The 15,632-nt window shown below is 41.3% G+C and overlaps 1 protein-coding gene across 1 annotated transcript; it reads left to right on the forward strand.

Annotated features, from left to right (window-relative positions):
• The first annotated feature begins 1,096 nt into the window (after window positions 1-1,096).
• On the forward strand, window positions 1,097-15,318 carry map3k19 (mitogen-activated protein kinase kinase kinase 19). The gene is made up of 17 exons (XM_087830017.1): window positions 1,097-1,107; window positions 1,942-2,074; window positions 2,524-2,718; window positions 4,539-4,699; window positions 4,863-4,978; window positions 6,365-6,525; window positions 7,211-7,271; window positions 8,148-8,235; window positions 8,944-9,072; window positions 9,225-9,379; window positions 9,450-9,484; window positions 9,601-11,817; window positions 13,607-13,711; window positions 13,964-14,202; window positions 14,311-14,563; window positions 14,671-14,879; window positions 15,240-15,318. Exons 1-17 carry the CDS (start codon window positions 1,097-1,099, stop codon window positions 15,316-15,318), a joined length of 4,347 nt encoding a protein of 1,448 aa, XP_087686143.1.
• Window positions 15,319-15,632: the final 314 nt, after the last annotated feature.

The raw sequence follows: 15,632 nt of genomic DNA on the forward strand, positions 1-15,632 counted from the left end.
TACACAAGGTCAACAACGCCACTGCTGTGCTGCCAGTGCAGGGACTTAAAGAGGAGACAACTGGAGTCAAATGCATTAATTTCGGGAAAAAAAAGTCAGATCCATCTGTTCAGCTGAAATGCAAAGGTCCAGAGGAAATGACACCACAGAGCAAACATTCTGCAAAAACAAAGTGAGAGGACATCATCGAGCCCTCTTAACCAGAACCAAAGTCAGAGTTCAAAGGAACAATGAAGAGTTTCTCAGACTGACCTAAGAGTCATTTATTGACCTGTCTTGTTTATTTGTGATACACAAATGACAGAATAATAGGAAAGAAGGAGGAATGAGGAATTAACTGTTCCATCCAGTTTGCTGCTGAAACTGAAACCAACACAAAGTTGCATAGAAGTTAAAAACAGAGACTTTCACACTGCTGTGGAGAAGTAATACAGCGTTCGATTATACCTCAGTTTGGTGTGACTGTCATTAAGGAAGCTCACACCTGAACATTCAGCTGTAATCGTAGGTGCTCTCTGAACATAAAAACTAGCGTGTTTAAACCATGTCAACAAAATCCAACAACACAAGAGCAGGTTTGGAGTTTAAAACAGCACCGCGTGCACAAGCAGTCATCCTAAAGCCTCATTTAGAGAATATGTTAATTATACAGTATCATATTTATGGATATAAAGGCTGTATATATATGATCGTGCTCACTTGTAGGTTTCTCCAGCCTCCCTGTTGTTTAGTTGAGCTTGATGAGTTAAAAGATTGCTTGTGCATTACTCCCCTTCTCCAAAAACAAAGCCTGATCATGCGCAGAAGCAAACATTACTACATGCACAGTCTAACTGCGTCGAGCACACTAGACAGAAATCACATTTGTGGTTTCACTTAGGTTTAATGCATCAGGCAACAAACAGACTGGAAGCATTTAAAGCCACAGCTTGTCTGTCTGACTGTCTCCAAGGTAACCAAATGTAAACGTACGGCAGAAGGCATGCAGGACAAAACAGAGGAAAGTGGAGGAAACACTCGAGTGGAGAGTGCGCTGAAAAGATCAAAGACTCACTGATCAAACGTCCACAGAAGGTTTACAAGTGGATTCAGACAAATGAAACAAAAGTAAGTAAACAATAGTTCATTTCAGCTTTTTACTCCAATTATCATCGTCTTCCCTTAATGCTGCTCACACAGATGAGCACCACTTACAACCATTTAATGTCAGGAAATGTGTACAAGACACTTTTTCTATTGTACTTTTAAATTAGTCTTCTCTTAGCACTCGCTTTAGACACTTCATCCATTTTGACTGTTACTTTTGTCAAACATTAAACCAGAGGGAGTTCAGTCCTCACAGACACATTTCTACTTTACAAATATATAAACACTTATAAAATGATTTCACATTACATTAGGGGGGAGTGTTAGCGTGTGCGAACATGGTCAAATAAGGTGGTTTACTAAAAAAACACACACTTTATGTTCATGAAGTAGTCAATCCTGAGACTTTGGGCTATTTTGTACTTCCTGTCGTGGTGACACATAACCACACAGAAACACAGAAGTGTTTCCAGATCAACACAAGTTGAAATATTATTATTTAGCTCCATAAACTCTGCGTTTACGTAGTAAATGCACTTAGTATAATGCACTAAGATGTGTATCGCTATCAGTAATAATGAGATATAATACTTTATACTCTGCCCTGAGTCTAGTCTCTGCAGGGAGCACTAGATCACCAGAGATTTACATCACAAGGTTAATGTCACACTAATAATCACACAGACACAGAGACTGCCAAAGACATCTAGCTGAAAGTGCTTGGTAATATCTATCAGCGGCGTGTTTACAATAATTTCTCCACCTCGTTTGTTTCTCTAAATAACGATGAAAGTAGCAGTCTGCCCTGACTCACAGCTCAGACACTGTGCTTTTGTTTGGCTCGTGTTCACACAGGTCTGACTGGGAGATGGTGAAAGGGTGTAAGAAGGGTGAGACTGATGATGGGGTGCAGAAAGAAGAGCTGAAGGAAGACAAGGAACAAGGATGCACTCCCCTTATCGCTGCCTGCCGCGGTGCCAAGAGCGAGGTAACGGCGTGTGCATGTGTGTGGTAGAGAGAGTTTGGCAAGTACATGTCTATTGTAACCATGCTTCCGCTTTGGTAACCTGGCTACTCCAGCCCTGGAAAGCACCAGATGGATATGATTGGTTAGGTAGACGAAACCAGTTTCTGTCCTGTTAACACGTCGCACTTTTCCTTTCAGTAACAACAATGTGCTGTGATCACATGAGATTATGCAACTTTTTTTTTTAAGATAGCTCCTCTGCATCCTCTTGGGGAGACATTCAAAACAAGCTTGTCTGGAGAGAAACTCTCCAATTATAACTCAAACTTATGTTTTCTTAAAATGCACCAAACCACAAGGTGTTTACACTAAAATGAGCAACAACAGTCCTTTTACTGACAGAAATGACACATCTACGCTTCACATTTTTTTTGAGATGTTTCTGTTTTTTTATGTGGTGGGTTTAACAGGTGGTTCAGCAGCTCCTGAGGACGGATGCTGACCTGACCTTGTGCAGCTTCAGCCAGCAGACAGCGCTCCACATGAGTCCGCCAGAGCTGCGGGAAAAAATGGTGAGGTGGATGTCAAGGCCTCATCTGCCCCCTCAGGCGCAGCTACTGCAGGCTGCCTGGCAGGGAGACCTCCACTCCCTACAGCACCTGCTCGTAAGTTCACTTCACACACACACACACACACACACACACACACACACACACACACACACACACACACACACACACACACACACACACACACACATCTGAGAATCAGAGGATTTCCCAGATGATTAAAGACAACACAACAAGGGCAACAATCTTCTCTCATTACAAAAACACCTGCAGTTGTTGCGCACTGTGTGGCTTTGGAAAATGTAAAGGATGACATAGATTTTGGGCTTCTAACCGTATTTTAATAAGTTTATTTTATATAAGCTTTTCGTACTAATAAGGACCGCCCTATAGCCACTCACGCAACACCAAAGTAATTAAGTAACAAATAAACAATTAAATGACACAAATGTTTCAGATTTTTCATCTACTGTAGAATCTTTTTAATGGGTTCACAGTAAAAAAAACAAAAAAACAATAAAAATGAACAAATAAATAAATACATTTAGATTTTACATTTATCATGTCAAAAAACAGAGACATACTGTTAAAAGTGCACTTCTTTTTCTTATGTTACACTATTTCAGGGGTTTTAAACATGTGATGTCTACACTGGCACAAAGGGAGAGTTTCACTGGTCCAGCCCACAACTGAAATGAGTTTGCCATCGTTGGATTAAGCGGTGGTTGAACCAAAAAAAGTTTTGATTCTGAGACTGAAAATGTTGTTAAACCTCTAAAATCATGAGAAAATATATATGTAATATTGTAATGTGATAAAAAGGCACATTTAATTTGGCATTTCCAAATGCATTCCTGAATTATAACCAGCTCAGAGCAGCAAAGAGGCCTGCCATTGTTAGTGTGTCCTTTAGTGACTTTGTGTATCTGGAAATGTGATATTAACGCTCAGGTGCTTTTGTAAAATGACTGGAAATAGCCCACACTGTTTGCCGACAGCTGAGTACTTTGCTGATACACAGGTTTATTTATTTATGAATTAAACATAAACTGAATGAACTAATAACTTATATCACCTTGGTTATTTATTTATGAAGCACACAGGTGTTTGGAGTATTTCATATGCAAGATTCTTTTATATTTAAAACGTCGGTTTGTCGCTGCTTATTTAATTCATTTTTCCAAAACTCTAACTTGTCACAAACATTTCCAGCACAAAGTACAGCTCACTGAATGCAGGGAAAGGTCTGAGCCTCATGGCCTCATTTCACACTGCAGCACTTTGTTACTCTGTGTGCAGTTTTAATAAAAAAAGGATCAATTGGAACAAAAGGCCAAAATGTGTTTTAAGAAATGTGAACATGCAAGATGAAATGTTTCTGTGGTGTTAGGTTCTACCATGGAGCATTATCTGAGACAAATGTAGGAGATACAGAGTCTAAAAGGCTGGAGTGGAGAAAGCAGATGGTTGATGAATATTTTGAATTAGATGCCATGGACGACCTTGATGAGGCAGAGATGGGGAGAAAGAGGATTGCACAGAGTCTGAATATGAACACGATGCATTTATAGAACAAGGACTGGGGCTGATTGGCTCTGGATGGGAAAAGTGATCAAATGTTGTATGAGGTGACTACATGAGAAAATGGAAGGAAGACGAGGACAAAACAGATCTTCATTAGTGTTTAGTTCCCTATAAAGCATCAAATTAATTCTCCCATAGCTGTGAAGAAGTGTCTGTTGGCTGACTAGTACCATCTGGCTGCTTCATAATAACTAATTCACACACACATTGAGGCCAGTAACATCTAATGGTGGAAATGAATGACACTAAAGTGTGATGCTTGTTAGATCAGCAGTTTAATTTAGAATTTTTTCCCCCCTGTGTTTGTGTTTGTGTGTGTTTGCACGTGTCAGCTTCAGACCGACGGGCTGGATGTGAATGTTCCAAACAGCGACGGTGTGACAGCTGTGATGCTTGCTGTCAGGGACATCGACCTGTTTGAAGACTTAGGAGCACATTTGCCATGGGAGCACAAACCTGTGGAGGTCATCAAGGAACTGCTGGGAGTTTCTGCGTAAGAAATCACAAATACATGCTCATATTTATACAGTAGACAGGTAACATTAAAGCCTTTTGTCATTGAGCAACATGCTGATTTAAGTTTTAAATATGTAAAGTTCACTAGAAGTGTAAAAAATGTACTGAGACTTGTTTCATCTGTCTTTTAACTTCATCAGTGATTTGATGGTACGAGACCATGACGGCTGCTCTGCTCTCCACTACGCTGCTAATACCAACAGCTTTCTGACAGAAGACATCATCCATGTTCTGATGGAGGCGCTAAGTCAAAAAGGTACACACATGCACACACACACACACACCTTAACCTCATTTGTCTCACTCTTTGCAATCAGTGTTCATTCAGCCAGCAGCTATTTCACCAACAAGTTCTCTTTAACTGGCAATAAACTGATCACCCGGCCAGGTGAACTGAATGCCACTGATGATTTTGTCATAATGGCAAGTCCTGCTGGACATCATTGGGCCTTGGCATTCACCTCCCACCTACCTACATTGTGCAGTCCTCACACAATCTCCATAGCTACAGCATCCCCGATGGAAGCAGTCTCCTCCATACCACACAAACTGCTCAGGAACAGCTTTAGACATATGAAAAACTGACCAATCTTCCAAACTCCATCAGTAACACACAGGACTTCCCTTAACCCGTGTACACCATGGCATGGAGGCCCCATCCCACAGCTCACAGGATTCACAGGATCAGAACATCAGCAGTTCCTAAAGAGACAGATGTTCCTCCCAAAGTCAATGGAGCCCAAAGAAGGAGGTAAAGGGACAATAAAAAGGTTCAAAGGAAATAAACGTCCCTGCTCAGTTGTGCGAAAATCATGAAATTCCTTATTTCAACAGTGTTTTTAATCTTCTTTGGAAAAGTAAGGATTATCATTTCATGCTCTTTCAGAACGATCACAAATCGGATCATGTCATGCAGTTTGTAAAGGTTTCTGTAAAATGTAAATGATCCTGTCTATAAGCACTTTAACACTGTTGTCCAGCACTATGGCGCTCTGGGGTGTGAGTGTAACATCACAATGCATGACTTCACTCTGCAGATTATAAACCAAATCAGCTGATATCCCTGTTTCTTATTCTGTGACACTGCCTGTAGATTATATTAGAGTACTCTTATTGTCTAGTGAGTTATTTGCTCTTTACTTTGGTTAGTGTTTAATTGATCAGCTACTTATTAAACTTATTAAAAGGAATCTAAAGTAAGCATGTGCTAATGTACGAAGTATAAAGCCTCAAATTCTCCGTTCTTGATCTTTCTGGCTTTCTTATACGGATACAAATAACCGGCATACCACATTCATTCATAATCCTGGTTATCACAGTAAAACGTCTGCACTCATGTGGGTATAAGAAAGACTTGTTTGTTCATGTGTGAAGCAGCACTTTACTAAGATCCTTTACATGTGACGGAGTCTGCGTCAACAAACTGAAACCATGTGACAGAGAGAGCATGGATCAATATGGATGAAAACATTGTTTAAGCCAAAAATAAAAAGAGCTTTTTTTCCTTTTTCTTTTACTGTTTCTAACCTATCAGACCCTGCACCCCAACCCCAGGAGTGTGGCCCCAAACAGGGATTTACACAATTGTGGACTTATTATACTTTACACTTTACTACTTCTTTCTTTTCCTGGTTTTGTGTAGATGCCGTTCCTACTTCACAAACACAGGATTTGGTCTCAGAGATTGGAGATTCAGACGGAGAGTTGGACATTGAGAGCTTTTATCCTAACCAGTCGATAGCAGCCTCGCCCACAATGACAGCAACCGATCAAGAGCACTTTCTTCAGTACAGCCACACCAGGGTGAGTTTTACATCTGCAGTGTGACCAGCAAGCTGTGTGTTTTTCAGTGCAGTCAGTTCAGTTAACAAACACACAGAGACAGTGTGGTCACCCAGAAGACAAATATATGGACCAGCAATTGGCTTTCTGTTTGAGTGTACACGTGTGTGTGTGTGTGTGTGTGTGTGTGTACACGTGCTTTGTGTAGCTGACACCGTACTGCCATACTACTGTATTGTGGGTGTTCTTATAGGAAAGTTAGATGAGCAGACAGCTGGTTAGCTGGAGGAGACCAGCAGGTGGTTTACAGGGAAGATCTGTAGTGTATGTATGTATTCTACAGCCACACATATTACACACAGGTATAATGTCTCTCTGCACAACACATGTAGAGTAATGCATATATAGAATACAGGGCGAGTCCATAGCAGCATATTAGACTCAATGTAGAATGAAGAAATTCAGCTTACAGGAAAGTTCAGAGTCACATATTTTAATTATAGCGTTATAAAGTTTTACATTTTTGTGTCAAAGTCCCTTGTGGACATTGATGCTACAAGTACATTTAATCTAATTGAAATTTATATATTTGTTTTCAATTATTTTAAGTATTATAAACATAAATTCCATCTGGAAGATCTTTTATGAGCCTCATTTTTAAGATTGGAGCATGTATTGACGACCTCACCTTTGTTCTTGGTTCCAGGAAGTTCCAGAGTCTCCAGGGAGCCCCCCTCTATCTGACCATCATAAAGACCTGAGCCAAGGTAAGGGAGCTTTCAGAGGTTTTAGCCATGTTTACTTGAAGTGTTTGGTGAAAATGAAGCGGCATTCCTTTTGTGGACTTATTAGATTGGACTAAAATTTGTGCCCTAGTTAACCTAACCTTTTAACCTAAGAGTTCAAAAGGGTTAAAGACAAAGTTAACATTAACTTGCAATAAAAATGCCTCTCAGTTCACGAGTCCTGGATGGCAGCTTCAGATTTTGAAAAAGGAACATAATCAGCATCCCAAATAGGCCATGAGATCAAATCACCTTCTAAAAGGAGGGAGTTGGGGTGTGGGGGGGGGGGGGGGGGGGGGGGGGGGGTGACTAGATAGGAGTGGTCTCGTACTCAACCCCAGGCGGCATGGTTTGGACACCACAGAGGGAAAGCGAGGGTGTTAGACAGGACACCAAAAGCATTTCGACTACAGTGAGAGAAAGAAACTACTGACCAAGAAAACGGGATAGAGGAGAGATAGTTTAAAAAAGAATTTTTTAAAGTGGCCTCATAATGGGATCAGAGACCAACAGGCTCAGAAACAGGTAAAACCTATTATTTCCTCTGTGATGAGCATTAGTGCGGTAAATGTGAACGCTGTGCTGCTGAACATTTAATGTAGAAAATAGTAAGTGTGAACTTACCAAGTTGAACTTGTTTGTATGGTTATCAAGGCTCTTTGTGGAGTTAGAGAACTCTTTTCCTGCTGACTGTTACAGGAGGTACAACGTGGCTTTTCTGTTTTTGTACCACTGACAGACTGTTTGGATGGTACGCGGATGAGTTTCGACTCAGCATTTTACTACGAAGACTGAAAGAATAAAAATGACATTTGATGAACGCGTGTTACGCTGTGTGTTTGTGTGTGTCCGGAGCAGATAAGGGGATCCCCCCCTGTTCCCAAGAAGCCATGGAAACACTGATAGACATGAGGGAAGCCTATCAGGAGGAAGGCAGGGGAGGCAGGTGGGCACGCTAAAATCTCTCTCTCTCTCTCTCAAGCACACACATTATCATGTGTGGTCTTTTTAAGTTTGCATTCACTGTATCGGGATAAGAATATAATTTACAAGCTGGTGATCCTGCGCTGACTCCTGTGAACGCATCAGCATCTGTTTATAGGTAACCACAGACTGTTGTGTACAGGCAAACATCTTTTATGTGTACAGGTAACAGCCTGCAGCTATAACACACAGTCCTGTATATACAGCATACACTCTCAATGGGCTGGTCAACAAATCCCCCGTCTTTTAACACCAACAGTAGAAAAGTGTCTGGTTACACCCACAGATCTGCGCACAGGCACCTGTCACCGTGTCCAGAGGACAACCTGTTCTAGCCAAACAGGTTAGGAACAGGGGGAGAGGGGGCTTTGGTGAATCAGCCCATTGTCTGTTATGAGCAGCTCTCACCACTGAATCAAGTCCAAGCTCTCCAAGGAGAACAAAGGTCTTTAAGCCGGTCTCTCCTTTCATAGCGTCAGCTTCCAGAAATGTGAGCAAAGTGAGACTTTACATGCAGTTTGAAACAAAACAAACTTCAAATGCATCTGTACATTTCTTTCATTATTGTTCTTCTTTATAATTTCTCAGTTCAGACATTATAGTGCGTCCACAAATAATAATGCCAGTTTCTCCATGACAACCATAAAGGGTTTTCCACTCTTTTCCTCAGTCAAGGTGTGTCTCTGCCCAGTTTGCACAAGAGCAACGACAGCAGACACCGGGGCCATGCAGACCATCCTCTGGTGTCTGGCTTGCTGAGTGTGAGAACCCCCTGCCAGTCAGTACCCCCACCACACAGGTATACATACATGTGAACTATCAAGCAGCAGATAGCTAACTCGTTACGCTACTTGTTACCATCACAGATGAAGAGAAGCAGGTGCTGACAAGAAGAAGTTTAACAAATCACTGGCACTCACAAAAACTAAATATTGCTTCTTCTTTTTTCAGGAGACGAAGAACAAGAAGTGTGGTTGCTGCATCGCCACCCTCCCACTTGTTGTCTGTGGCAGAGCCCAGTCAGCTCAGCCAATCGGCTCCCAGCATCATGGAACCTCTGCTCTGTCCAAACTCTATGATGCAGGCCAGAGCACACATCCAGACCCGTATGTACTCTGCATTACACGTTATATTTCACTGATGACGTTTGATGGTTACATCTCTTTCTATCTGCAGGGTTGGGTTCTCATCATACTATAAATGAACAAAAGGTATGTTTTAACCACAATCCTTCTATTTTCCCCACTACTTTCATTTCTTTTTCATCCACATAATGTTTTTATAATGAATAATTCCTGTATTATTAATTTGCTACGGGTTTCTACAGGGTCTCCTGCCCCGAACACCTAAACTCTTGGCACCCCTGGACAAACGCTTCAGAGACGGCACCGCTCTGCCTGTGCTAAAGCAACATGTTCCCTTGAAGCCCATCAGTCAGAGCCCTATTTCTACAAGGACCAGGTTGAAAAGAGAGAGACTGTCCTGGGGCAGCTCATGCATTGACCCTTCAACAACGAAGGATGGCAGTGTGGAGAGCGGGTCCAGCAGCAGCCACAGCTCAGTCGATTTAGAGGATGAGGACGCTGACAGGGATCAAGATGCATATCTGACTGTCAGTCACGACAGGATGTTGGAGCTTCCAAAGGATGCGAGCACCGCTGAGGCTGATAGGACTGGGAAGACAGCGCTGCATTTTAAAGTTCAGTCAAAGATGAGTCATGTTCCACTGATCCGCAGATCAGGACATAGCCTGAAGGAAGACCTTTTCAATCATACAAGTGATCTTCACAACAGTGAAATAGCTTTGAACTCTCAGAATGAAGGCAAAGTGAGCCGTATGAATATTACAAAAGAGTGTGCTGACAGCGAGTCATCAAAAGCATATGACTCTGCAAAAAATAGAGACACTCTGACTCAGGATGAAGGCATTTTGAATAATGTAATAGTTTTCACATCAGAGTCAAAGGACGAGAAGAACAACGTGGGGAACACTTCTGAACCCGGGACTGAGATTATCCACGGAGTTCAATTTAATGTGAATAAGGATCTAAATGAATTGAGGAATGTGAAACAGACAGAAAAAACAATAATGAAGTATTCCTGTGATGAAGAACACCAGGTAGACAAAACATTAGTTTGCAGTCCAGTAGATGAAACGTTAAATCCCAGTGCTGCTGTGGGGAATATTCAAATTTGTACTTCACCTGAAAACATTCATCAGAACGATGGAGATCACAAGAAAGATGAGAAGCTTACACAGGATAAGGAGAAAAGAACTAATGTGAACTTTGAACTGAGAACAAGCAATCACACTAAGCAGCCTTTCAACATACTAGCACATAAAGACAGAAGCATTTTAAATCGGAATAAGTCCAAAAGCAACTTTAAGTACTCCTTGCTGAATACTCAGGTCAAAGATAAAACCAGGAAAAGTCCTGAGCAAACTGGTAGCAGAGGGGGTACTGTAGCTAAGGCCAAGTCAAAGATGAAACCAAAATGTGCTCACTCTAATTCTGGCACTCCATCGCCACGGAAGAAGGTTATTGATTATGCACAGAGCAAAATAATACATCCTGTCACTACTCAACAGCACGCACAAGGGAGGGAGCTGAGAAGTGCCCAGCAGCTGAGAAAACCCTGTGTAGAGGAAACACCAAGGTCTAAATCTGCCGTTGACCTCATCACCTACAAGGATATGTTTCAGCAGATACAGAGTCAGAGTCAAGAAGGGCCAGCCATCTATGAGATGTTTGCCGGTCCTGTCTATGAAAACCTCAGAGTTCCCTACACCTGTGAGAAACTAAACCAGAGAAGCCCCCCCCAGTGTGCTCCACCTAAGAAGACACAACAGGGCCATAAAGCAAAACACAGGCAACTGAAATCAGCACACAGTAAGCCGAAGAGAAGCCCAGCTGAGACAACGGTGGTTTCAGCTAAAAGCAAAGCAAAGCCTGTGCCGTCCAGGATAAAAACTCCAGATGTCAGGAAGGGCATCCACAAAGGGCGAAATAATCCTCAACTAGACACTGAGGTAGTTCTTAACAAAGGTGTCAACATTTGTCAAGACAAGGGTGAAAGTCACCTGTCTACAATAGAAGAGACCTTTCCTACACATGACTCTGAAACGATCAAATGTGATGATGACAGCACTCTCACTACACCAACATCTGCCTCTCATGGTGCGGATTTCAGTCACACACACAAAAATATTCAAGACACAACAGTAAGTTCATTAACAGGAAATCAAAACAGACCACTTCCAGAGCCCGTGTTATCACAACGTCCTCATCGGCCAAAGATGGACACATGGACATCTTCAAGTAGCAACAGCTACACAATTACGTCCCCTGTTTACCAGAAGTTTCTGGATGAAGCAGGTGACGGGCCACTTACAGACGATCTGCTGCAGTGTCTGGCAGAGGAACTGATCTCTTTGGATGAGAGGGATGCATCTATAGGCCCGCTTAATCCAAATAAGGAAAAGAGCAACCAGGAATCCAGCAGAGAAGACGATCATGTCATGGGACCAAATATGTTTTCCGAGGTAACCGTTTCGGAAGTCAAACTGTCAGATCTTTATCTACCGATAAATACTGCTGGTTGAGGGGGAAACAATAAGGTTTTCAATTGTGGTTAGAGAATCATGGTTTGGAGAAGAGATGCCTGTTAGATTGTTTATTCTTCAAAGAAGTGGAGCAGCGGAGAGTACATGCAGAACTGGACACGGGGTATACGTGCCATATGTTAATTAAGCACCGTGATTCTCCCAGGACTCTAGAAACAGGAATGTATGTGTAATTTGCATAACACTTATTAGAGAATAAACAATGCAAACAGAACTGGTAAATGTGACACCAACAATAACACATTCAAGCAGATGCTGTTTGTGATGGCAGGAGAGGGATTACTTTCAGTTCGGTGTTATGTCTGCTGTTAGATTTCACTGGGCAAGCACTGCTTTCCTTGCTTGTCCTGACAGAATAACATTGCATTCATTAGCTATTTCTGTGCTATGGTGAACTCTAAATCTTGACTGAAACTATTCTAATAATCAACCTTTTGCAGAAGATCACCCAGCTGTTTTACAACTACTCTTTCAAGAATTTTTTTAATTAAATGAAGGTTAAACATTGGCCTGCAGTTAACTAAGACAGGGGGGTCAAGTAAAGGTTTAAGTAATGGTTTAATTAACATTGCCTTTAAAGCCCATTTAGCCCTGATCATATTTAAAACTGAAGTATTACTAATGCACAGTGTTGGTCAAGTTACTTGAAAAAAGTAATCAGTAACTAATTACTGATTACGTCCCCCAAAAAGTAATCCCGTTACTTTACTGATTACTTATTTTCAAAAGTAATTAGTTACTTAGTTACTTTTTAAAAACACGATTTACACCCTGAATAGGTGATAAAGCGATAGATCTTTCAGCCCAATTCTACTTTTTCTACATAATCCATCATACAAAATGTAATCAAATGGAAAAGTCTCTTTTTAAAACTTGTTTTATCAGTTTTATGCATCAAGCAAAAATTTTATTATATGCAACATTGTCTGACTGGAAGAAATTTTTTTAATATTTAAACTTATTTTCTGCACATTCCAGCACATAAAATAAATTTTTTTTTGTGTGTTTACATTCAGTCTTTCAAATAGATGCAAGTAAAACACAGCAGAAAATAAATAAAATCAAAGACTAGCGGTCCTTTTGCTCTATTTTCACCTATAAAGCAGGAGTGAGTAGGCGGAGGTTTACCCTGGTGCAGGTGTGCCGCAGCGGTCAGTGGAAGAATCCGCGAGTTTCTCTGTGAGTTTCCCATTACGTCGTAGCGCACTCGGTGCTTGCTTGGAAGTTTAGGGGGTTTCTTTCGCTGTAAAAAGAAGTTTTCTTCCCACGCACAACGGACACTAATGTTTTTGTCACTTTTTATGGAATCAAACTTAAAGTAAGGTCAGTACTTCCACGCTTTCAACGCTGCACGCTCATACTCTCTCCCGCACTCAATATATTATCCATTGTTGCTCTGCACACAGCTGTTGCGAACGTGGCACTCGCTTACGTCACTGTCATCAGACATTCTGGCAAAAAATCACAGTTTTAGTAACACAGTAACGCAGCGTTCCTACGGGAAAGTAACGGTAATCTAATTACCATTTTTGCAATAGTATTCCCTTACTTTACCCGTTACTTGAAAAAAGTAATCAAATTACCGTAACGCGTTACTGCCCATCTCTGGTAATGCATAACAAGTTGTTGAATGAGCTGATAATTGAGTTCAGTCACTGTGATAACGCTTTTTTGTAGTGCAATTATCATTATGTGCCTTTTATTGAAGATTGCTTCAAGAGGCAGTGGCACTGTGCTTGGCTCTGGGTTGGTCTTGGATGACACCGTCACATGGAGAAAGGGTGAAGTACTCGGCAGGGGCGCCTATGGCACAGTATGTATCCTAACTTTTGATAGCACATAGCAAAAAAACTGAACAAGAACTGAGCCAAAAATGGTCAAATTACTCAGAATGACCTACTTTTGCCACTGTGTGTTCATTTAGGACTAAATGAACTACTAGAATTGACCTTCTTTGACATTTTCTCTGACATGAAAATTCATTTATTAAAACATGCACGTCCAGAATATTCCAGAAAAACCAAAATCATTTACAATAGCAGGTCTTATTGCCTCACATTACCAGGTGTACTGTGGCCTGACCAGTCAGGGTCAGCTAATAGCTGTGAAGCAGGTGATCCTCGATTCCTTGGACGCTGATGCTGCAAATAAAGAATACAGTCGTCTGCAGGGGGAGGTGGAGTTGCTTAAAACCCTCAGACACATCAACATTGTTGGCTTCCTGGGTACCTCGCTTCAGCAGCATGTGGTTTCCATCTTCATGGAGTATATCCCAGGAGGCTCCATTGCAAGCATCATTCACAGGTTAGTCTGAAATATTTTGTCTGTTTTTGAGCCCCAGAGCTATCACTTCTGGCAAAATAACTGTTCTTCACAAGAGCCCGAGTACAAGTTATTATCTGATGCCCTCAGATTTGGTCCACTGCCAGAGCGAGTCCTGGCTCTGTACACTCAACAGATCCTGGAAGGGGTGGCTTACCTTCACGTGAACAGGGTGATTCACCGAGACTTGAAGGGAAACAATGTCATGCTAATGCCAACTGGTGTCATCAAACTCATAGACTTTGGATGCGCACGACGACTAAGTTGTATGCATCACACAACTTGCAACAGTGTCGACCTGCTCAAGTCTGTCCATGGCACGCCTTACTGGATGGCACCAGAGGTACACTGGAGTTCAGTCATTAAAAAAAAAAAAATCAATCTGCAAACATTTACGCTGCCATGAGACCTCAACTTTACTTTTTAGACATTTCTGTCTTCTCACTTCAGATTATCAATGAAACGGGATATGGGAGAAAGTCAGACATATGGAGTGTGGGGTGCACAGTGTTTGAAATGGCCACAGGGAAACCACCGCTGGCACACATGGACAAGATGGCTGCCTTGTTCTACATTGGGGCTCAGAGAGGGTTGATGCCTTCCTTACCAGACAGTTTCTCAGAAAATGCAAAGGATTTTGTAAAAATCTGCTTGACAAGGTGAGATGTAGTGCAAAGATTTTTGTTTTAAAAATGTATTAATTTATTTCACAAGCTCAGTTGCATGCCAAAACAATTTCAGATTTACTATATCAAGCAGGTATGAGACCTGGTGATACTGTGTAGGTCTAACACAGAAGCAGAAATCCACTGTGCAAGTCTATATACTTGACTGTTTATTTTATTTTTTAACTATTTCAGTGTAAGGTGACATTAATGGTTTGAAACATGCCTAAAATTTAAGGTATCCTGTGCAGAAGTTTCAACATGTCCATTTATTATGTGCAGTCTGTGGTTACATGCAGAAGGCATTGTATCTTTTATTTCGTTTACTTTGATCCAATTTCATTGTCTCTCTAGTGAGCAGAAGCTACGTCCATCAGCTGACCAGCTGCTGAAGCATTCATTCATTCCCATTCATTCATCCCCACAAATGTGACGTGAAAGAGGAAATGTGCACCGCGATCAGACAGGACTGTTTTCAAATTAGAAGATTTCACTGAGTTTGATTTATACAACTCAAAACATCAAATGGTCTTTTGTGACCCTGTGAGAGCTTAGTATCTATTCAGCACTATAGCAGTAGTGCCAATGATGGGCAGGATGAAAAAGAAAAACCATAGTTATGAGAAGCACTTTTGTATACAGTGATATGATCTATAAAATGTGAATTACATGTAGGAATTTTCCTTCCTCATACATGTGCCATTTAGTTTTTATGGTATTTTCAGTTCTAATAAAAAGAAAATGCAT

This window comes from Neolamprologus brichardi, chromosome 16 (genome assembly GCF_056152115.1).
Source record: "Neolamprologus brichardi isolate AB-2024 chromosome 16, ASM5615211v1, whole genome shotgun sequence".
Taxonomy (NCBI): domain Eukaryota; kingdom Metazoa; phylum Chordata; class Actinopteri; order Cichliformes; family Cichlidae; genus Neolamprologus; species Neolamprologus brichardi.